Source organism: Phocoena phocoena, chromosome 9 (assembly GCF_963924675.1).
Source record: "Phocoena phocoena chromosome 9, mPhoPho1.1, whole genome shotgun sequence".
Classification (NCBI taxonomy): domain Eukaryota; kingdom Metazoa; phylum Chordata; class Mammalia; order Artiodactyla; family Phocoenidae; genus Phocoena; species Phocoena phocoena.
In genome coordinates this window covers 69,688,604-69,713,602 of record NC_089227.1, presented here as the reverse complement: position 1 = coordinate 69,713,602, position 24,999 = coordinate 69,688,604, and the positions used below count along the sequence as shown (strand labels likewise).

The 24,999-nt window shown below is 38.6% G+C and overlaps 2 protein-coding genes and 1 pseudogene across 2 annotated transcripts in view; 2 read left to right on the top strand and 1 right to left on the bottom strand.

The window, feature by feature from the left end:
• Positions 1 to 7,176, top strand: part of BMT2 (base methyltransferase of 25S rRNA 2 homolog) — an 84,209-nt gene extending 77,033 nt beyond the window's left edge. Inside the window, exon 5 of the mRNA XM_065884335.1 lies at positions 6,547 to 7,176. Within this exon, the coding sequence (XP_065740407.1) occupies positions 6,547 to 7,176 (630 nt within the window). The remainder of the gene's footprint in view (positions 1 to 6,546) is intronic.
• On the bottom strand, positions 4,721 to 5,667 carry LOC136128372 (protein-L-histidine N-pros-methyltransferase pseudogene; annotated as a pseudogene).
• A 9,162-nt stretch (positions 7,177 to 16,338) lies between the features above and the next one.
• Positions 16,339 to 24,999, top strand: part of TMEM168 (transmembrane protein 168) — a 55,943-nt gene continuing 47,282 nt past the window's right edge. The window contains exons 1-2 of the mRNA XM_065884171.1: positions 16,339 to 16,674; positions 21,209 to 22,466. Of these exons, the coding sequence (XP_065740243.1) occupies positions 21,339 to 22,466 (1,128 nt within the window). The 5' untranslated portion in view covers positions 16,339 to 16,674; positions 21,209 to 21,338. The remainder of the gene's footprint in view (positions 16,675 to 21,208; positions 22,467 to 24,999) is intronic.

The following is a 24,999-nucleotide window of genomic DNA, read 5'->3' as shown; positions in this document are numbered from 1 at the left end:
AAGATGTTTCAATATTTGCAAATTAATGTGATACACCACATTAACAAAAGGATAAAAGTCACATGATCATCTCAATAGACACAAAAAGCATCTAACAAAATTTAACATCCATTCGTGATAAAAACTGTCATCATAGTTGGTATAGAGGGAACATTTCTCAACATAATAAAGACCACTTATGACAAACCCACAGCTAACTTCATACTCAACTGTGAATAGCTAAAAGCCTTTCCTCTAAATTCAGTAACTAAACAAGGACGCCCGCTCTCACACTTCTATTTATCATAGTAGTGGAAGTCCTAGCCACAGCAGTCAGGCAAGAAAAGGAAATAAAATGCATCCAAGTTGAAAGGGAAGAAGTAAAACTGTCATTACTTGCAGATGACATGATAGTTTATATAGAAAACTCTGAAGTCTCCACCAAAAAACTATTAGAACTAATACATGAATTTAGTAAAGTTGCAGGATATAAGGTTAATATACAGAAATCTTATGCTTTTCCATACACTAGTAATGAACTATTGGAAAGTGAAAGTAAAAAAAAAAAAGTCCCATTTAAAAATCACATCAAAAGGAATAAAATACCTAGGAATATACTCAACCAAGGAGGTGAAAGACCTATACTTTGAAAACTATAAAAAATTGATGAAGGAAAGTGAAGATGACACATAAACTTGGAAGTATATCCTGTGCTCTTGTATTGGAAGAATTAAGGTTGTTAAAAGGGCCATACTACCCAAAGCAAACTACAGATTTAATGCAATCCATATCAAAATACCCATGACATTTTTCACAGAATTAAAACAATTAATCCTAAAATTCATATAGAATCACAAAAGACCCCAAGTTGCCAAAGCAGTCTTGAAAAAAGAAACAAAAACAAAACTGGAGATATCACGCTCCCTGGCTTTAGACTATACTACAAAGCTGCAGTATTCAAAACAGCATGGTACTGGCACAAAAACAGACACATAGATCAACGGAACAAAATAGAGAGCCCAGAAATAAACCCACACACCTATGGTCAATTAATCTATGACAAAGGAGACAAGAATATAAAGTGGGCAAAAGACAGTCTCTTCAGCAAGTGGTGCTGGTAAGATTGGACAGCTGAATGTAAGCCAATGAAGTTAGAACATGCCCTCACACCATGCACAAAAATAAACTCAAAATGGCTTAAAGACTTAAACATAAGACATGATACCATAAAGCTCCTGGAAGAGAACATAGGCAGAACACTCTGACATAAATTGTAACAATATTTTTTCAGATCTGTCTCCTAGGACAAAAGAAATAAAAGCAGTAATAAACAAATGGGACCTAATTAAACTTAAAATCTTTTGCACAGCTAAGGAAGCCATCGACAATACAAAAAGACAACCCACAGAATGGGTGGAAATATTTGCAAATGATATGACTGACAAGGGGTTAATATCAAAATATAATAACAACTCATACAATTCAATATCAACAGAACAAACAACCCAGTCAAAAAATGGGCTGAACACATGAATAGACATTTTTCCAAAGAAGACATACAGATGGCTAATAGGAACATGAAAAGATGCTCAACACTGCTAATTTAGAGAAATGCAAATCAAAACAACAAAGAGATATCACCTTATACCTCAGAATGGCTGTCCTCAAAGTCTGCAAATAACAAATGTTGGAGAAGATGTGGAGAAAAGGGAACCCTTGTACACTGTTGGTGGGAATGTAAATTGGTGCAGCTACTAAGGAAAATAATATAGAGGTTCTTCAATAAACTAAAAATAGATAACCATATGATCCAGCAGTTTTACTCCTGGGTATATATTAGAAGAAAATGAAAACAGTAATTCAAAAAGATAAATGCACCCTTGTTTTCATAGCAGCGTTATTTACAATAGCTGAGATAAGAAAGCAACCTAAGTGTCATCAACGGATGGATAAAGAAAATACATACACATATATATACATACAGGTATATACACATACATACACACACAATGGAACCTTACTCTGCCATAAAAAAGAATGAAATTTCTGCCATTTGCAAAAACATGGTTGGAACTAGAGAATATTATGCTTAGTAAAATAAGTCAGACAAAGATAAATACTATATGATATCACTTATGTGTGGAATCTAAAAGATAAAACAAATGAATGTATAGTAAAACAGAAACAGACTCACAGATATAGAAAACAAACTAGTGTTACCAGTGGGGAAGAGGGAAGGGAAGAAGGGCAAGATAGGAGTATGTGATTAATAGGTACAAACTACTGTGTATAAAATTGATAAGCAACAAGGATATATTGTACAGCACTCTGGAATATAGCCATTTCATAATAACTTTAATGGAGTATAATCTCTAAAAATACTGAATCACTGGGCTATACACCTGAAACTAATATTATAAATTAACCATATTTCAATTAAAAAAGAAGACATTGTTAAAAGAATGAAAAGACAAGCCATAATCTGAGAGAAATATTTTCAAGTTATATATCAGATTAAGGACTTGAATGAAGAATAAAGAACTTTCAAAATTCAATAAGAAAATAGGTTTTTGGGGCTTCCCCGGTGGCGCAGTGGTTGGGAGTCTGCCTGCCGATGCAGGGGACGCGGGTTCGAGCCCTGGTCCGGGAGGATCCCACATCCGCGGAGCGACTGGGCCCGCGGGGCCATGGCTGCTGGGCCTGCGTGTCCGGAGCCTGTGCTCCGCAGCGGGAGAGGCCACAGCAGTGAGAGGCCCGTGCACCGCGATGAGGGGTGGCCCCCGCTCGCCGCAACTAGAGAAAGTCCTCGCGCAGAAACGAAGACCCAACGCAGCCAAAAATAAATTAATTAATTAAATAAAATAAATTCATTTAAAAAAAAAAGAAAATAGGTTTTTAACATTTAAAACGACCCAATCATTTTTCACTATGCAAAAAAATTGAACAAACACTTCACCAAAGAAGATACTCAGGTAAACATTACTACTCATTAGGAAAATCCAAATTAAAACTTCAATATACTACTACACACCTGTGACTATGATTAAAATTTAAAAGCCTGGCCATTCCAAGTGTTGATGAGGATTTGGAGGAACTGGAACTGCAATAAACTCCTGGTAGAAATGTAAAACTCAGTATAAGTGCTTTTGAAAATAGTTTTGAAGTTTCTTTAAAAGTTAAACATGCACGAACTGTATGATCCAGCCACCCCTTTCCTCAGTATTTGCCCAAGACAAATGAAACATGTTCATTCAAAGACAAACAGGAATGCTCATAGCAGCTCTAGTTGTAATAGCCAAAAACTAGAAACAACCAAGTTATCTATGAAAGGTATATGGATAAACGAAGTGTGGTATATCTTAATATAGTAGCCTACCTCAGCAATTAAAAAGGAATAAACTATCAATACAAGCAAAAAAATGGATTAATCTGAAAATAATTGTGCTGTATGAAAATAGTACATTATTCTGTATTATTCCACTTACATAAAATTCTAGAAAATACCCATTGATCTATAGAGATAGAAGTCACATCAACGATTGCCTAGTGGCAGGGGAAGAACAGGGAGGGTACAAGGAAGGGATTATATAAGGGGCACAGGAAAACTTTGGCAGGTGTTGGATCTATTCATTAATTTGATTGTAGTAGTGGTTTCATGAGTGTATAAATGTTAAAACTTACCAAAGTGTGCACTTTAAATGTTTGTGTGTCAGTTATACTTCAGGTTGTACACCAGTTATACTTCAATAAAGCTATCCCCCTGCCCCAAAAGGAGCAAAAGGAAGAAAATCTTTTTCCGCGTAGTTCCACGTAGTAGAACTTTGTGTCGCATTTCCTAATAGATAGTCCAGATGCTTATGTGACCAGCTTGTCTACACACTAACAGAATTGAGGGACTAAGGTATTAGTTCATATCTTTGATAATTAATTAACTATTGTTGTATATAAGGGTAACTAATTTTTATCTAATTTTAAAACTGCTTTCTTATTCTGGATTATTTCCACAGAGTTTTGGTTTTTTTTTCCATCTCCAAAAAAGTTTATTAGCATGATTAAAAACATTTTTTGAATAATGATAGAATTTCTAAACGTAAAAGAGTATCAGTGGCTATATCCTGTAACCAGTATTTGCAACTGGATGGACAGCTTTATTGCCAGTCTTCATTTTATTAAAGACAATCCATATTTATTGGTTCCATGTGAAGTCATGACTGTTGCTTTGCCTGAGAATGAGTCCCTCCTGCAATTAAGTATAAAAAAAATATCTTCCAGGTGAACCGGTTTGCAGGGCAGAAATAGAGACACAGATGTAGAGAACAAACATGTGGACACCAAGGGGGGAAAGTGGCCGGGGGCGGGGAGTGCTGTGATGAATTGGGAGATTGGGATTGACATATATACACTAATATGTATAAAATGGATAACTAATAAGAACCTGCTGTATAAAAAATAAATAAAATTCAAAAATTCAAAAAAATACATATATCTCCCATAATCGGAGTGTGACCTGCATTACTGAGTAAAGAGTTAATAAAAGTCCTCAAAGAGTTGGGGTTTTGTTTTTCAAAAACATTTTTTACACACTACAAAGAAATAATTCGTATTTTGGCTTTTAAAATTCCTGCATGATATTTAGAATGGCAGCCCCCAAATGTCCTCCCTTCACAAAATTGAGAACACAGACCCTCTTCCGGAGCATACATTCTTGGGGTGGACTCTGAAGACTTCAACCTCCACATGTTTATACTGGTTTGAGAACAAAGACAGCGTCATCCAGAATGTAGTAGTCTTTATACATGTCACCTTCACACAGGTATGGCAGTCTGGTGAAAGCTTCGATAACAAAACCAGCTTTTCTGAAAACTTCAGGCAGACTATTCACTTGTTCTTCCCAGTTCTATCCCTTGATTTTCAAAATTTCTGATGGTTTATCCCACTTGCCATCTATGTTTTCCACATAGGGATGAAAAGGTAAGACCAGACCAAGGATGACCCTGCCTCTAGTTGGCTCCAAGACGCTTCTGATATCTTTTAACAAAGTCAGGGGTTGATCACAGCAGTCCAGCAAATTCAAGCAGCTGATGATATCATACTGGAACCCTGTATTCTGCCATTCATTTTTACCAAGCACTCTGTATTTCTTCTTCTGAGGCTGCCATATTATAGTTTCAGACAGCTCAGTGGCATAAATTTCTTCAAAATGAGGGCTCATGATTTTTGTGACTTCTCCATCTCCAGCAACTAAATCAAGAAATCTGTGGGTTTTCCAGTCTGGATTAATTTTAAGCAGTCTCTGAAACTGATCTGGTGAAAACACAAACATTGAGCCTCTTCCTAGCAACCCATTGATAGATGTTCTAGACATAAACTGGCTAAAAACAGATGACACAAAACAGTGATATAATTGGATAAATAGCCAGCCCGATTTCTCAGTGCTGTTGTTTAGGTCTGTGTTCCTTGATCAAGGTAACTGAGCAAAGACAGCCTGGAGTGATTCGCATAGTTTCTCTCTGTTGCACACAAACCACTGGTGGTTCTTCCTGCTGCCTTCGGCTGCCGCCAGCCCACCCCGGTCCGCTCGTCATGTTCACGTACAGGGAGCGGGTGAGCGGGCTCCGCAGGGTCCACATCCTCCGCGCCAGACACACGGACGCCGGGCTCAGACAGCCAGCCCGCGAGCAGTCTCATCGGGGGCCGCGGCCACTCGCTCCGGTCATCGCCGGTGCCGGGACAGGGAGGAGGACGCGCTGCCGCCTCCAGCCGCCGCCGCCGCCGCCCAGGATTGAGCCATCGCGCCAAACTCGCCCATCCAGCCCCTTCAGGGCAGAGGCAGAGGGTCTCCATAGAGTTTTAATATTCAGCAAATGATACAGTGTTGTTTATTTCTTTACTTGTAGTGTATCTCATGGTCATTTGACTCAGTTAATTAAATTTAATACATAGTTTGTTTCAAGCCGGAGATCAGCTTTTTAATAGAATCAATATATTATTAAAATTACTTTTGAGATGGTTAAAGTTAATGGTTGAAAAGATGTTTTTCATGACCTTAAAAGTTCTGGTATTTTGTTTTTACACATTTATAACTCTTTCATTATCCTCTTTGACTTCTTTGATTCATCTTTATTTCATGGTATTTCTTGTTTCAAGTTATTTTTATGTAAACCTGTTTTTTGGTAACTATAAATGTTTAAGTGAATATAAATATGACTAAGTTTAGAAATAAATCATCCCTGTAGGCTCTTACCCAAATAAAATTTCAAATAAACCCGTATTATTTTTAAAAAATATATACTTAAACATTATTTCTAATTCTTAATTAATTGTTACTCAGAAATATTTTTTTTTAATAATGACTAGAAATTCTTTGGGCTTAATTACTCTGAGATTTTTCTGAGTAAAAGTTTTGGTTGAATAAGTCTGTGCAAGTGGAATATTTATAAGGGAAAGGTACATAATTAAAGCTTGAATTATATAGAAATGCTATGAAATAGCTTGGTTTAAAATGTATGTAATTAGGTGGAGGTAATCTTAAAATTCTTAACATGCCTTGTTTTTCCCTTTCTGCAGAGTGTGTATAAATGTGACTTCCTGAATTTGCAGCTTCAGCAACCACTCCAGCTTGCACAGGATGCTATAGATGCCTTTTTGAAGCAGCTAAAAAACCCTATTGATTCTCTTCCTGGAGAACTTTTCCATGTGGTTGTTTTCTCTCTCCTTCTTTCCTATTTTCCATCACCTTACCAGCGATGGATTTGCTGCAAGAAAGCCCATGAACTGTTAGTGTTAAATGGTTTATTGCTTATCATCACACCTGATTCCTCCCATCAGAACCGTCACGCTATGATGATGAAAAGCTGGAAGATTGCTATAGAGTCCCTGGGCTTTAAACGTTTCAAGTATTCAAAATTTTCACATATGCATCTGATGGCATTTAGAAAAACCTCCCTAAAAACCACAAGTGACTTGGTTAGTAGGAACTACCCAGGGATGTTATATATTCCTCAAGATTTCAACAGTATAGAAGATGAGGAATATTCTAACCCTTCCTGCTACGTTCGATCAGATATAGAAGATGAACAGCTAGCATATGGTTTCACAGAGCTCCCTGAAGCTCCATACGACTCAGATTCTGGAGAAAGTCAATCCAGCTCTATTCCTTTCTATGAGCTAGAAGATCCCATATTACTTTTAAGTTAATATAAAAGCAAAAGGCCCTTTCAGTCCAGACTCCTAAACTTAATTGCTTACACTAATCAGAAATACTAACATGAACTCAGTACTTAAAACCTGCTTTGCATAGAAGAAATGCAAAGGTTTACAGAGTTTGCTATTTTTTTCTACTTCTGGATTTTAAAATTTATTCTTATATAGAAAGCTTAAAGTTTCATGCAGAGTGACTCCTGTCATAGCAGAAACCACTGTTATTTTAGCATTTAGCACTAAGATATTATAGAAAGGTACCTTTTTCTCTTTAGTGCTATTGTGAAAAATGAAGCATAATTTGCTATGTATTTTTCTTATTTTCATCTTTTCAGTGTTGACTTTAAACCATTGCAATGAGAAACTAAGATATGTAGAAAGCTGTAGATTGCACTTTGATGACTCACAAGTTAAATGTGACAGAGATAGATTGGTTTAGTAGTTTTGTGATGCACTTATTCTTTTTTCTAACTAAATTGTTACCTGTTATAGAAAGCCATTTTGGCTCAGTTTTGTCTGATGATTGAACATTCCCCAAACTTCTTGGAATTGATAATTCTTATTCTTTCTTGCTTGCTCATTTGGCAGCATCAGACATTGGGGAGATATTTCCCCCAAAGTATGTATTCTAATTTGATTAGCATAGTACAGTAAACACCATTGCCAAAATAGAGTTTTCATATCTTTCTTGTTGATTTGGGCCTTGGTGTAAAGTATATTTAACGGTGAGAATTCACTTTTACTTTTTTACATTTAGGTTTCATTTACAAAATTTTCTATTTAAGCAAGGAACAATATAATACTCAATACTGACCCGAAACACATTTGTGAAAGGGTTTGCACTTGTAAGAGAGCTTATGTTCTACCTAGACCAACCTTAATAGGGTCCTCACCTTTCCATTAGGAGGTGCTGCACTACAAGTCTGGAATTATATAGAAAAATTTTAAATTAACCCTCTGCTGGTAATCTCATAAAATGGTTTTGACGTTTCGGTATTCTAATTTCTATCTAAATCCTAGCAGAAATTTTTCTTTGAATATATAAACCATTAGTTGGCTGTGGGAATTTTCCCTTTCCACATTGATAAATGCCTTTCTGTGTTTCTGAATCAGAAGCAAATGATTAAGGAGAAATATATGTCCAACAAGACAAGATTAGTTTAAATGGCTAAGAACATTTAGTCCACATTGTCTTGTCAGCCAGCAATTGTCATGTAAACTATCATTTTTAAGAGTGCCACTGTGTGGATTTTTTTTCAAGTGGTTATTACATTAAAATTACCTCATACTGAGGTTTTTGCACTGAAATATCACAGTTTCAGATTTCATGGTTAATGTTGTGTGTGTGCGTTTTTAAAGGAAATTTGCATTTTCAATAGTTGATCCTAAATTCATAAACTGAACTTCTTTACTCTGATAAAAGTGTTTTTGTGCTTATTGTGAATTGCTGTAGTTAACTCTGAATGTCAAACTTTATTTAGAAATAAAAAATTTACCCTTTAAGATATAAATGGTTGAGTGTGTATACCCAATATTTCAAATTAAATTTCACATTCTAAATTAATGAAAGTAACAAGACTGTAATTAACCTAAAAGTCAGTTGAGTAAATGCAATAAATATTGGTTGCTCAAATATGCCAGAAGTAACTTGAAGTTTTTCGTTTACTTTCAATAGCATAAGATTACTTAATAATAAGGAATAATTAGGACTTTCTTTCCAATTAAGAACTACAGGTCAAGTCTTATAACTCGCCCAAAAGAAGAAAAAAAACACTGTGTTCAGGGTAACATAGAAAAATGTGTGTTGTTAGTACCTCCTTTACCATACGGTCCGTTTTCTGTGATTTGGCTAAATGCTATCTTAAAGGCAAAGAAAAGCAACATACCAAACAAAAGCGCTTTGAAAGTAAATGAAAACAGTGCTTTTGAGAGGCTGGTGTAAGTATTGATATATGACCTTGGAGTTAGCCCATGTGTTACAGCTAAAATGTTGGTGCTATAAATTCTTCTGATTGTTTACAGATGTTGATTCTGCTTATGCTCCAAAGTGTGCATGATGTATTTTAAGTAGTACTTTAAAGAAAAATCTCTTTATAAAAACCTATACTCTCACTTAGTATAAATTTGTTTGGATTTATAAATCTCATTTGTTACTACTGTAAATTCATCTTCAAAATTAGGTTGGCGCAGGATTTAAACTAATACGTATTCCACCAAAGCCAATTCAACATATAAATGTTAAAATATAAGCAGTCATGTGGCTTGGTGCCAGATTATATATGTAATGACACAAGAAGTTATTAGAGCCTTTAATACTGTATGGGTACTCTTGAGAATGATTTTGTTTGGATATGAAGAAGTTAAGGGGCGTCCTGTCACATTCACAACAGTATTCTCCAAAATAATTTGATGTTTCAAAAACAAATGATCATTTGCTTGGTTTCTTCAGGATTATGACTAGATCAAGTGGTTTATATGGTAGTTGCCAAGTGGTGGGAGGTGGCTTACCTGAAAATGTATGTTTGTGTTTGTTGTATTTTTTCACATTTTGTGAACAAAGCACATTTATTAAAAATTTTAAATTTTCTAATATTCCTTGTCTGTTATTTACGAACTGAAAGTTTTGTGGTCTTGACCTAATCTCACTAAGTGATTTCAGAATTGGGAAGCAATTTAAAACTTAAATGACTTAGAATTTTCTATCTGGTTTCATCTAGTCCAGTCCCTTAATTTCATAAATTCATTCACTGAGATCCAGAGAGCTCAAGTGACTTATCCATTATCATGCTATTTACCGACGAACAAGGACAACAAACAACAAATTATAGTTCATTATATGTCAACTATATCATACCCTGCTTTTCTTGAAAGTTAATTACATCCAAGATAATTTACCTAAGTATATCAGTTATTTTAGGGCAGCAGATGGCTTTCTCATAATGTGAAAGGGTTCTTTATTCATTAAACAGATATTTGAATTCTACCAAGTGCAATATGCTGGGGAAACAGCAGGGCTTGGTGTGTTCTCAGTCCCCTGCTTTCATTGGAACTTACGATCTAATGAAGACGACAAGCATTCTACATGGAGTTAACATATGTATTTAGGAATGATTGCCTACTGATCCTATACCTTTGCTCCTGCTTAACTTCCTTAATTTGTTTCCTAAATAGAACAAAAAGAGACAAAAAAATTTTAAAACACAACAAAAACTGTTTAGCAAATCACAAACACATTGTAGATAAGAGGGATATATTGTTCATCCCTCCAGAAAAGTGCAAACTGAAAATTCTAATCGTTAAAGGCAAGGAAAAAATGGAATTGAGCTTTTGCTCCATTTCCCCACACTTTTTGAGCACAGTGCTGCAATGGTATTCGTCTTCAAGAGTCCACATACTAGGTAAGTAGAATATAGACTTAAGATCTGGCTCCTTCTTGGTGTTGGAAATTGTTAGACAGCAAAGGTGAAAACCAAATACCTCTAAATTACTAGTCCCAAAAAACAATACAAACGTTTATTACAAAGAATGTTTGTATTATAGTTTTTTTATTCGTTCCAAAAACTTGATTTGCAGTAACTTGCATGATAGTTCACAATAAAAAATTCATGTCCATGATCAACTGAACACAAAGCTCCCCAAAATTATTAGTGGTGGCCTATATTACATAGTACCCAATAAACAAGCATGCTACAATAGCTAACAAATTAAGACCTCTAAATGTTATAAAAGGAGAGAAGTATTAGGTTTTCTAAACCCTATTTTGTCTTAGAGATATTCAAACCTTAATAATTGGAATCTCTTAATTTATTTTAAACTCAAGTTTGAATGTATGTTTTATCCCAAATTTGTTTCAGAATGAGCTCGGTAGTTTAGTATGTATTTTTCAGATAAGAATTTGTTACAGATGGCACTACTGAGTGGTAACTTTGAGTCTACATAAGCAGTGTTCAACGGTGAATTTTATTTTTAAACAGAACACCTTTGCTCAATTCCACTTTTTGCAATAATATAAAGCACTTGTTATTCATGTCACTGCTTGTCTTTAGTAATTGAATATATTGATAACTGTTTTGCACTATAGATTTTAACAGTTTCTAAGATTGGCCCCATCAGTAGTACCAAAGATGGTACCTATGTTTTTTAACTTACAGGAAAATACAAAAAATTAGGTCATAGGCGTTGACTGCAGGATTGTTTCTTAATTTGTCAATAAGATTGTAAAACATAAATTTGTTAATATTGTTGGATTGGAATACCTACGTAAATGATAAAAGTAGTAGGAAGCATTACTCAAAAGACAAAACAATGCCTGGTAGCATTTCCTGGCACTGGGCCTATTTGTACCTCTTTACAGAGAATAGCCAGGAGAATGTACATGCATTTTTATTGCTTGTATGTCTTATCTATTGAAGGCAGACACAACGAAGTAAATCAGTGATCTCCTAATAACATTCTTTCCATATACCTTTGAGCTGGTGTGGGGGGAATCAGATATCTAGAAGAATATGATTTCTTGTCACAGATACAGTCTACATGAGGCTATTATGGAATCCACATGTAAGTCATTTACATTTATTCCCTAGACCTACAAATCTTTCCTGGAGTTAACTAATGCCACTCTAGCTATTCCCATTACCTTCTACCAAGGAAAAAGAATACAAACATGGCCATGGCCAGTATTAATTTAGTTCTCCCTCAAACTCTTGTCCTGTAACATATCCCCTGTTTGGAGAGGGTTTGCTGAGACAGGCTAAAGTATGTAGGAAAGATAAAGTCATCCAGAAACAATTATAGTTTTTAAATCGCCACAGGCCTTTTCACTAGGAATCTAAGAGAAAACACTCGCAAAGCCAGGCCTAGAAGTAAAGTAGATGCATGATTGCTGGCAAGAAGAGAGGTAAGCAGGCTAAATCCCTGGAGCCTGCCTGCAAGTAGAAAGATGCTTAGGAAAGAGACCTGAGACAGAGGGTCTAATGGCTTGACTGTGAAAAGGAGCTTTTATGTTTTTCAACCCCATTGAAATATTATCACAGATTAAAGTACCAGAGTGCAGGTTACTGTGGAAAAATAGAGACCTGGGAATTTAAAAGTCAAGATAACATTTTGATAGGAAAAGTTCTGGATCTTGTGTGACCAGAAGTATTATCAAGGTAGGAGGGACCCCAGTGGCCTGGAGAACGATGCCAATTGGAATGAGCTATAGAATGGGAGTTAGAATGTCACAAACCATCTCCTTAGTCCTGCTTGATTCATCATTTGAGGCTTCATTACTACACTATTACACTAGACTAGGTACTGTAAGGAATAGGTGTCTGTTGTGCTCTTCAGAGCTAACAATGTAACTTAAGAAAAAAAAAGAAATACATTTGCATTAATATGAAGCAAGAAAAACTTTAAAATTGAAGAATAGTATATTCTGGCATGCTGCATTTGGTGATACATATCAATGAAATCTGTTCATGTGATTATGGCACACTGTTCATAACCAATCTAGATGCAATTAAATATGGGTATCTCTCATCATGGAAGTACCAAATATAAATTATGCCCCTCCCTGCCTCTCCCAATTCAACCTCCTACACTCTCTCCTTCACCTTCAATGTTAACCCCCTGGGGGTGGGGCAAGGGAGAACCAAGCCTGTGCTCACCTTTGCAACAGCTAGTCCCTCTGCCTAGAATTTCTCCCTCTTATATTGGATTTGCACGGCTAGCTGATTTTTGCTAATCAGATCTTAGCTTGCATGTCACCTCCTCAGGAGGATCTCCCCAGTCCACATAATCTAAAGTAGTCTCTGCATCACTCTATCTGAAGTTTATCCTTTTCCTTGTTTGTCTATACATATGGGCAAGGCCCTCTTCCATCCTATTCTGTATCTTCAGCTGAGAAAAGTGCCTTGCACAAACAGGTGATCAATAAATATTTGCAGATGAATTCATTTTACTTTATAGAATGCAAGCGAGATGACACAGCTTCACTGCCAATACTTAGTTTATGAATTTTTTTTCAGGGGAGGGGAGAAGGTCTAGGTCTGTTTTATATTGTTTATTACTTAATGTATTCTCAGAATCAGGATATAGCTCAATTTATACTTCAGAAAAGTCTGAATTGGTTTGTATAAAATATAGCTTAGATCAATACTAAGTAACTTCCCCCCTCCCCCCGCTTGCTTACTCCTACCCATTTAGATTTCTTGTATCTTAATCTCAGATCCTTTCTCACCATGTCTCTGTGACATCCAATCCCCACCTCTCTCTCATTGCCAATAAAATAAGTTTGTAAACCATCATTACCTTTACTACATACTAAAAAGGAAGACTTAGCTAATTGATATCTTTCAACTCCACAAGAGAAGTGGTACTCCAGCAGTTTCTTAATTTGTGTAAGGGATACATTATTCCAACTACTGCCCAATGACTTTATATCCAGATAGGTTTCCACCATTAAATACTATGACATCTTGGGCAAATTTCCTCAGGACTTATTTCTTAATCCACACATTTTGCTGTGTTGAAGATAGGTTTAAAAACAATTTATATAAAACAAGTAATACAATCTTGTCACATAGTAGGGATATAACACATAGTATTATTTGTTTTAGCAAATAGGCTTTAATAGCCCTGTTACTTTCTTTTAGTCTTGCCTGTTCTGTGCCTTCCACACACATTAACCATTTCACAGCCACCATCACCACTCTCACTACTGCCCCAGGAGCTTACCTTGCTGCATTCCTGCAGTTACCCAGGGAGCATAGCTTTCTGTGCCTGCTTTTTTGAGTCAATAGCTTCCAGCTGGTGCTCATGATTGGTTGAGTAAATACTTGGCATTTCAGTTTCAGCTACTAGACTTGTAAGGTTGGGGGGTGTGAGTGAAAAATGTTGGCTGCCATGTCAGTAAACAAAGAATGTTGCAGCCATCAAATTACAGGTCCCTCCCCACCGCCGGAAGGTGAGACCTGAGGAGACTCAGGATGGGAAAACACAGGATACTGGCTCAAGGTAGCTGATGTACATATCAAAGAAATGAACAAGAAGATAGAAGACACTAATAGAAAATAAGTGGGAGGAGAGGACCTACTCTGTTCTATTATTTCATTTAACAAATATTTAAGTACCAACTATATATCAGGCACCACGTAGGCCTATTTAATGGTGAGCAAAACTGGACATGTCCCTGCATTTGAGGAAATGGAAGCAGGCTAGGGTGCAGAGTTGGGGGAGTGTGGTGGTAAAATCATGCAACTCAGATTGGGACTTCAACCCAGCCGGAACCCAGATTGGGACCTGAACCCATGGTCTTTTAGCTGAGATCACACACCTGGTCTCAGGACTTAAAGAAGCTCAGGTTCTTGATGTCTCCTTGCAGAAAGAATTCAGTGAGAGACAAAATGATAGGTAAGAAGTGAATTTACTTAGAGAGAAACATACTCCACAGAAAGAGTGTGGGTCATCTCAGAAGGCGAGAGGCCCCGAAATATGGGGTGGTTAGTTTTTATGGACTGGGTAATTTCAAAGGCCAATTAGTGGGAGAATTATTCCAGTTATTTTGGGGAAGGGGTGGAGATTTCCAGGAATTGGGCCATGGCCCACTTTTTGACCTTTTATGGTTGTCCTCAGAACTGTCATGGCACCTGTGGGTGTGTCATTTAGCCCGCTGATGTATTACAATGAGCATATAATGAGGCTCAAGGTCCACTGGAAGTCAAATCTTCCGCCATCTTGGACCTAGTTGGTTCTAACCAGTTTTTGTCATGTCCTATGGCTATGTCATTCTTTTAAAGGTTGTGCCCTGCCCCCTTCCCTACTGTTTCAGTTGGAGGTCAAGCTGCTGTATAGTCTGTTGTGCTTTATTCCAAAGGAGATAAACCATGTAAAGGTTTTAAGGTAATTTTTATTTTATTTTATTTTTTGTGGTACGCGGGCCTCTCACTGTTGTGGCCTCTCCCGTTGCGGATCACAGGCTCCGGACGCGCAGGCTCAGCGGCCATGGCTCACGGGCCCAGCCGCCCCGCGGCATGTGGGATCTTCCCGGACCGGGGCACGAACCCGTGTCCCCTGCATCGGCAGGCGGACTCTCAACCACTGCGCCACCAGGGACGCCCTAAGGTAATTTTTACATACATCATCTTATTTAATCCCTACAACAACCCTGTAAGGTAGGTATTATTAGCATTCTACTTACATATGAGGGAACTGGGGTTCATAGAGACTGACCTCGCTAAGTGCTATGAACAGTAGAAAATTATGGTAGGGACAGAAGGCTGGCAGGCAGGAAGGGCTTCTTGGAGAGGGAGGGGGAATTCATACTTGAGGGCCTACCTTATGATGCCAGAAAAAAAAATGTTTTACTGAATATTCACAACATGGAAGGAAGGTTTCCTTCCTTTGCAAAGAAGGTTTTGTTACCATTTCTTAGATGGAGAAACCTAGGTGGTACATAGGAAGGGGAGAAACCAGAATTCAAACCCCAAAATCATCAGCTCCACAGCTGTTGTGAAACGCTGCCGAGGAATATCCCCTTATGTTTATTCAGTGCGTTCAGATACAAAGAAGAATTAGCCCTGGAATGTGAAGGACCCTCAGGATGCGGGGCCGGTGAACGTGTAAGGGACGGGGTGGGAGGGGGAGAGGGGTAATGGAATGGGTCAGGACTGGGGGAGCTTAGCGTTGTCGGCGGAGTAAAGACCCAGGCGGTTTATGAAAGGAAGTCTTAATTAGAAAAGGAGGCGAGGAGGGCTTTGAAGGCGAGCCTAAGGAGCTTGAGCTTTTAGCTGGTCAGTGGACACAAAGCCATATATTATGCGATAGGTATCAAAGAGCAGCAACGCCTCCTGCAGTATTTACTGTTTTTGTGTGGCCGGCCGGCCCGGCCGCTTTGCCCCGGTCTCGGTCAAGCCCGAGGTGGCGGCCTAAAGGCTTGATGGACACGGTCGGCCTGATCCTTCGTGGTCTTCCAGCTCCCTGTTCGCCGCCCATTCCAGGTCCAGGAAGGCGACAGCTTGTACCCCAGGTGGGGCCGTTTGCGCTCGCGCAGCGCCGAACGCACCTGGGTCCGCGGCGGCTCGGAGGGTTTGGGCGGGGAGGGGGGCAGGGCCTGGGCCGGCTCTCAGGGAGGAAGCGCGTTGTGCGGCTTGACCCCGGCGGCGTTCCGTACCGTCGCGGATCCGGCGGCGGGAATATGGCGGCCGTAACCGGGCCAGTAACGGAGAAAGTTTCCGACGAGACTGGCCTGTGCTAGAGCGTGCGGCCTCTGGCCCTCGACTCCCCTGGAATCCCGCCTCCCCACTCCGAGTCGCAGGCTCAGCCGCAAGGGCCCTCCCTTTACCGTGCTGGCCTCAGCGCCGACTCCGAGGGTTGAGAGAGTTGGTAGCAGCGGCCGAGTCAGGTAGGTGGGCGAGGGGGTCACTGGCGAGGCGGTGAGACCTGGGCACAGTCACCGCCCGGGGCTCAGAGTGGTGCGGGCCCCAAGCTCCGCCCAGCCGGCCTCCTGGGGCGGAGGTAGGGATACCTGCCCGGAGAGAAGTTGATGGTGTGGGGTGGAGGATGGAAGGCGGGGCGCCTCTCCGTATCCCCCAGCAGTTCCCCACTGAGCTGGGTTATGGTCGACAACAGCGAGGCTTCTTCTTGGGCCTCCCACATCTTGCTAGGAGGAGGCAGAATGGAAGAAGAATTGTTATCGCTGCCCTATTGCTGAGGGATTTAGTATTCGAGGTGCCATTCTCCTTGTATGAGATGGGTCCAAAGAGTTATTATCATGAATTCATAGAACCGAAGCACTGGAATTCCCCGACCCTGGGTGCTCAGTATGTTCTTTCAGCTTTTGACACTTCCCCTAGATGGGACGGAAATAGTTTCTGAGTCTAAAGACGTTGCACGTGATATAGTGTGTCTTGGATTCCCTAGAAGTAGGACATGAAAGAGAACTTGTTGGTCTGGAGGAATTTGGATGAATTAAGTGAAGGCTGGCATAAGTCCGAGAGAGAAGCAAACCAATTAGACAACTTGTTTACTCTTTGTATATTAATACGTGCCCTATAACTGATTGGCATTGTTGTTAAATATAGTTATTTCTGCATCACTCTTTATTTCTTCAACAAGTACGTGTTGAATACCTACTTGGTGTCGAACTTTCTGCTAAACAGTACTTTTTGCTAAACAGTATTCAATACTGGTGTACAGTATCGAAGACAGACTTTCAGAGACCTTTTGATCTAATGGGGAATGCAGATTTTCAACAGTTGATGGTCAATATTTTGCTGTTACAGAGGAAGTACATGGATCATATAAATGAGTCAAGGTGATTGCCCTAAGAAAATCATTTAAGCTGAGGCATAAAGAGTAAAGAATAGGAGTGAGCCAGGTGTGAGGACTGGGATGGGGCCAAGAGGAGGGAAAGCAGTGCACCTGGAGAGGGAATAGCATTAGTATGGTTCAGAAAGGTATGGCTAGAATACAAGTTCAAGAGGAAGAATGGTAAGAGATGAGGCAGGAGAGTTATGCATATCCAATGAGGAGAGTGTTATAAGGCATTTTAAGGAGTTTAGACTTTGTTGCTTAGAGTGATGGGAAGCTGCTGGGGGCTTTTACGTAACAGAACGATGTGACAAATTTTGGCTTTAAAAAAGATACTTCTTGGAGAAGGGCAAGAGTGGATGCAAGGAGACATTCAACCATGAGATGATGGTGGCCAGAACTGGGATTGTGACCTTGAGGATGAAAAGAAGTAGATACATTTAAGAGGTGTGCAGGAAAAAGAGTGGACAAGACTTGGGTGACGATTACATACAGGTGGTGAAGGAGAAGAGGGTTTAGAGTAGTACATAGGATTTTATAAAACAGACTCTGGCAGTTGTTGGTTAACTTGTCTTGTATTCAGATTGACTCTTCTGTGCTCCTTTTTCATCTGCCTCTCAAGGAATTTCCCACTGAATCATTAGTGATGGCAGACCCACTGAAAAAGTTTGCAGTGCTTTGTTTTACTCTGATTCAGGCTGTTTGTCTTTTGAAGAAGGTCAGAATGGGAAAAGACTTTTGTAGATTAGCTGTTTAAAAATAATATTCTGTCATGTTGGTTTTGGCCTATAACAGGGTGGCTGCATATATTCCATGCTATGTATGTGCTGTACTTTATTATTTACGTGTTTTCCTTTACCTTTTTCTAAGCTTTTACCTCAGTGCAGAACCGAGCTAGTGCTTTTATTTCTGTCAGGTAGGTTAATATATATGTGTTTAAGTGTATAGTGAGAGAAGAGCCTAGGTTTGGGATTGAACATCCAAAGGATAGATTCAGAATGAAAACCCTGCAAGGAGACAGAGAGGAGAGATCAGTGAGTTAGGAAGAAAATCTGGAGTCTGGTCTTTGGAAGCTAAAGGAAGGGCAGGTTTCAGAAGGTGAAAGGAGTCAAAAACATCAAAGGTTGTTTGAGGAATGTGCAAGATAATGAGTGAAAAGAACCCATGGGATTTAGGAATTTGCAGGTTATTTTAGAACTTGGCAGAGCAATTTGTTGTGTGGTGGAAACCACTGTTTAGTTGGTATGAGAAGTAAAGCAGTCAAATATTGGCTGTCAAGAGGACCGAAGATTGAACTTGGAAGAGGAGATGAGGATTAGTGAGGATTGTTTAGTTTTGTTTGTTGTTTCTGTTTCTGTATTTTTTTTTTTGGTATCATTTTTTGATTTGTTTTGTTTTGTTTTGCTGTACGCGGGCCTCTCACTGTTGTGGCCTCTCCCGTTGCGGAGCACAGGCTCCGGATGCGCAGGCTCAGCGGCCATGGCTCACGGGCCCAGCCGCTCCGCGGCATGTGGGATCTTCCCGGACCGGGGCACGAACCCGTGTCCCCTGCATCGGCAGGCGGACTCTCAACCACTGCGCCACCAGGGAAGCCCTGGTATCATTTTTTAAAAAGAGCTTTGCAAATGGTTGTGTCAATGGATAAGAGAAGAGTTGGAGTTTAAAGAGAGAGGAGGGAGTGTGAAGTTCTGGAAGAGGCAGAGGGGAAGGGATACGTGTGTGGCTAAAAGATGTAGCCTTAGATAGGGAAGGGACAGCCTTCCTTTCTTGAATCAGGAATTGTAGATAGAGGTGAGTTTGTGGTGTTGGAAACTCAGGTAAACTCCCTGCTGATGACTTCATTGGAGGCAAAGTCATCTGGTGAGAATTTGGTGGGAAGTGGATGTCAGAGATTTGAGGATAGGGAAAAGAGGTTTGCATAATCACAGAGAATGAGAGTGTGTTGACCAGAGAAACATAGAACTATGTCTCATGAGTTGAGTGGCAACCATTTAGTCTGGTGTGTGATTTTTTTTTCTCCAACAGTGTTCAATCATCTGAGCCCAGACTGTACCATCGACCTTTTGAGGACATATATTCCAACATATTTGTTGAATGATTATATAACACATAGAAGTAATGTTTTAAAAAATGCAATGCACTCTAGATACTATCAGTTTCTTAAGTAAAAAGATAAAACCTAAATATACCAAGGAAGATATTTTCTTTAGTGGTGTGTGGTTTCTTAAGAAATGATTGAATGAAAATGTAATTGAGGAAAAATTAGCATTCTTAGTTAATTAAATAAACTTAGCTGTAAAAAATATACATGTTGAACATGTAAATTACTAATAATACTTGGAACCTCCCAGAGACCCTAAAGCTGTCACCCGGTGACATTCTTTTCCAGCGAAATGGGTAATTAAGAGTTAATTCCAAGTTATCTCATATTTATCTTGGGTCTTTCTTTTAGTGTCCTGCTATTAGAAAGTATAAATAAGCTGATCACAAACTAGTTACTTTTTGAGTTTTTATTGATTGAGTTCTCTATGGATATTCAGTGTGACCCTGAGCCATTGCATGGATCATTTCTTCTGAAATAGCATACTAGAAAATTTGAAGAATTATGTAGTAGAGAGTTAAATCATTTTTTGACTACATCATGTTTGAAGTGCAACTTGAAGGGGCACTTAAGATTGAAATAATTATCTGGGTCCTTTGACAAATAATTGTTGTGGTAACTTTTTAAAAGTAAAATTATAGTTTTAAAAATTTACCTTACAATAAATATTGGTCAGCATTCCAACTTTACAGTTTTGACTAGAAAGGTCCAGAATTGGTTTGCTACAAAGATTGTAGGTTTGATAATCAAAGTAATTTAGTAGAGGAAAAAGTACAGAGAGAACTATGGATCAACTTCAGTGACTGAGTAACTTTAATACAGTTAAACTTCTAATAAGTTTATTAAACACTGTTAGACTAAGATTTCATCGCATTTTAGAGGTGACTGGTAAAAAGATGTAGATGATTTTAGGCAGGTAGTAATGGTTGCTATTATTGGATACTGTTGCTTTTCAAATTAGAGGTAATGATGAGGTCCCTTGTTTCATTTAAGAATTGAGTAGCTTTCCATTGTGCCAGACGCATCTGCTACATCTAAGCTAAGTTGAATATCTCATCTTTGCATGTTGTTGAAAAACCACATATCGGAGTAAAAATGAATTATGTGAATTCCTCACCATCTCTGGAAAAACAGTTTCATTGATGGTGACTTAGTCATACAATCCTAGCATAGGATGAGTAGAAAAAAATCTCCATTTTTGTTTGGATAAACTGCAGAGTTTTTAAGCCAGAGACAGTTAGCATTAAGATACACACAAGTCGGGCTTCCCTGGTGGCGCAGTGGTTGAGAGTCCGCCTGCCCATGCAGGGGACACGGGTTCGTGCCCCGGTCCGGGAAGATCCCACATGCCGCGGAGCAGCTGGGCCCGTGAGCCATGGCCGCTGAGGCTGCGCGTCCGGAGCCTGCGTGTCCGGAGCCTGTGCTCCGCAACGGGAGAGGCCACAACAGTGAGAGGCCCGCGTACCTCAAAAAAAAAAAAAAAAAAAACCCCAAAAAAAGATACACACAAGTCACATTTTAAGCTGGGTTTCAGAACAAACTTTATTTCTCACTTATTTGTTATTTTGTATAAGGAAGATACATGTGAAAGGCAAATTACATAAAATTAACAACGAAATATTTTTTTCTTCTTTTTAGATCACTACAAACAAACAAATTCCACCAGAGAAAATGCTGAAGTAGGAGTTACAGAAACATTGGATTTGCTGGATGAAATACAAGCAGTTAATTTTTGTAACGTGGGGAGAAAGCCCAGATTGACAGATTAATGTGTAAATCACTGCGTTATTGCTTTAGTCATTGTCTCTATTTAGCAATGACAAGACTGGAAGAAGTAAACAGAGAAGTGAACATGCATTCTTCAGTGCGTTATCTTGGCTATTTAGCCAGAATTAATCTACTGGTTGCTATATGCTTAGGTCTTTATGTAAGATGGGAAAAAACAGCAAATTCCTTAATTTTGGTAATTTTTATTCTTGGTCTTTTTGTTCTTGGAATTGCCAGCATACTCTATTATTATTTTTCAATGGAAGCGGCAAGTTTAAGTCTATCCAATCTTTGGTTTGGATTCTTGCTTGGCCTCCTGTGTTTTCTTGATAATTCATCGTTTAAAAATGATGTGAAAGAAGAATCAACCAAATATTTGCTTCTAACTTCCATAGTATTAAGGATACTATGCTCTTTGGTGGAGAGAATTTCTGGTTATGTCCGTCATCGACCCACCTTACTAACCACAGTTGAATTTCTGGAACTTGTTGGATTTGCCATTGCCAGCACAACTATGTTGGTGGAAAAGTCTCTGAGTGTCATTTTACTTGTTGTAGCTTTGGCCATGCTGATTATTGACCTGAGAATGAAGTCTTTTCTAGCTATTCCAAACTTAGTTATTTTTGCAGTCTTGCTGTTTTTCTCCACATTGGAAACTCCCCAAAATCCAGTTGCTTTTGCATGTTTTTTTATTTGCCTGATAACTGATCCTTTCCTTGACATTTATTTTAGTGGACTTTCAGTGACTGAAAGGTGGAAACCCTATTTGTACCGTGGAAGAATTTGCAGAAGACTTTCTGTTGTTTTCACTGGGATGATTGAGCTTACATTTTTCATTCTTTCAGCATTTAAACTTAGAGACACTCATCTCTGGTATTTTGTAATACCAGGCTTTTCCATTTTTGGAATATTCTGGATGATTTGCCATATTATTTTTCTTTTAACTCTTTGGGGATTCCATTCCAAATTAAATGACTGCCATAAAGTATATTTTACTCACAGGGTAGATAACAATAACCTAGATAGAATCATGGCATCCAAAGGGATGCGCCACTTTTGCTTAATTTCAGAGCAGTTAGTTTTTTTTAGTCTTCTTGCAACAGCAATTTTGGGAGCAGTTTCCTGGCAGGTAAGCTTACAGTTTGTTTATTATGTCAGTACCTATGATATGTGATTAAATGCTTGCTTCAAGAGTTGAATTATTAGAATTGAAAGGTCAAGTTCCTGATTTCAGAAGTAGATGGTGGGGCACTTACTTAATTTTGTTCCTGGAATTGAAGTACTGAATGAATATTGACAGGATAATTTCATTTGCTTTCTAGCAAGAAGAACCAGAATATTAGGAATACTCAGCATGTGACATGCCTCCTACCTTCTTATTGTTAATGAAACACTCATGGATTAAAGATCCTTAGAATATTAACATTTGAAGGGTGCTTAGAGATTGTTCTTTAATTTTTTCACTTTACACACGAGGAAACTGAAAGCCAGAAAACATATCCAGAGTCACCGGTACTAGCCAGAACTAGGTTACCTAGCTTCTGTCTACTCCATTGATCTCCTCATTATATTTCTTTTATATAGTCATTTTCCTAAGATTTTCTGGAAAAGGTGATTAGTTATATAATGACATATCAGATTCTTAATTACAGATTAGAGCCTCTCCTAAGAAAGAAAAAACTAGTTTTACAATACGTTTGCTTCCCACAATGTTTTTTTTTTTTTTTTAAAAAAAGGTCTTTTGTAGACAAAGACATTCAAACTATATGGCTAGAGTTTATATCTGTAGTTTATATCAGTCTTCCATTCTCTGAACATTTATTGACTATACTGTATATCAGGTACTGTACTGGTGCTGAAGATCTCGAGATGAGTAAAAAATGTCTCCGTCATTAAAGAAGGCACAATCTCTAATGGGAGGCGGAAGAGGCAAGGCACGTAAACCAATAATTATTATTACAGTGTCACAAATACTGTAATTTGGGTACATCAGGTTGTGATGTAGGGCAAAAATGAAGGTGAATTTTGCTTGGTGCAGTTCTCTGCTTTGCACCAGTTGCAGCAGAGTGATTTGTCGATGTGAGTGTCTGAAGAGGAGATGTGGAGACTTGCCTGGGAATGGTACATTTTAGTCATTGTGGGCTAGGGCATGGAGCCTGTGTGGGAGTCAACCAGATGATTAAAAAAGAAAAAATCATGGGTGTTGCCTGAGGATATCTTACTCTATTTGCCAGTGCTAGGGACTATTAGAAAGATGATGATGGATGAGAACTCTACCAAGAGTTCTCATTCCTCTTCCTCTCTTCTCTCCTTCCTGTTAGCTCCTTTCCCAGCCCGACTTTTTTTCATTTCCAAATCAGCCTCATTCATGCTTGACACCTTTCTAATCATCAAATCCTGAAACCAAATATTTTGTAAGTCACCAAATTCTTGTTTTCTCATACAAGTGGTCTTAAACATGGTGTGTGTACTACTGGAGATACACAGAAGCTTTCCAATGAGTCTGTCAGCAAAGATAATTTTAAGACAGTTTCCAGATTCTCACCTTCCAGTCAACTGTTTCTTAAAGTTTATCTACTTGAGATAGGTGTGGAGTGGTATCTTATTGTGATTTTAACTTGCGTGTCTCTAATGACTAATGATGTTGAGCATCTTTAATGTGTGTATTAGTCATTCACTTACCTTTGCTGAAGTATCTATTCAGATCTTTTTTTGATCTAAATTGGGTTGTCTTCTTATGATTGAATTTTTTTAACATCTTTATTGGAGTATAATTGCTTTACAATGGTGTCTTAGTTTCTGCCGTATAACAAAGTGAATCAGCTATACACATACATATATCCCCATATCTCCTCCCTCTTGCGTCTCCCTCCCACCCTCCCTATCCCACCCCTCTAGGTGGTCACAAAGCACCCAGCTGATCTCCCTGTGCTATGCGGCTGCTTTCCACTATCTATTTTACATTTGGTAGTGTATATATGTCAATGCTACTCTTCACTTCGTCTCAGCTTACTCTTCTCCCTCCCTGTGTCCTCAAGTCCATTCTCTATGTCTGCATCTTTATTCCTGTCCTGTCCCTACGTTCATCAGAACCTTTTTTTTTTTTTTTTTTAGATTCCATATATATGTGTTAACTTACAGTATTTGCTTTTCTCTTTCTGACTTACTTCACTCTCTGTGGCAGACTCTGGGTCCATCCACCTCACTACAAACAACTCAATTTCATATCTTTTTATGGCTGAGTAATATTCCATTGTATGTATGTGCCACATCTTCTTTATCCATTCATCTGTCGATGGACACTTAGGTTGCTTCCACATGCTGACTATTGTAAATAGAGTTGCAGTGAACATTGTGGTACATGACTCTTTCTGAATTATGGTTTTCTCAGGGTATATGCTCAGCAGTGGGATTGCTGGGTCATATGTTAGTACTATTTTTAGTTTTTTAAGGAACCTCAATACTGTTCTCCATACTGGCTGTATCAGTTTACATTCCCACCAACAGTGCAAGAGGGTTCCCTTTTCTCCACACCCTCTCCAGCATTTGTTGTTTGTAGATTTTTTAATGATGGCCATTCTTACTGGTGTGAAGTGATACCTCATTGTAGTTTTGATTTGCATTTCTCTAATGATTAGTGATGTTGAGCATCTTTTCATGTG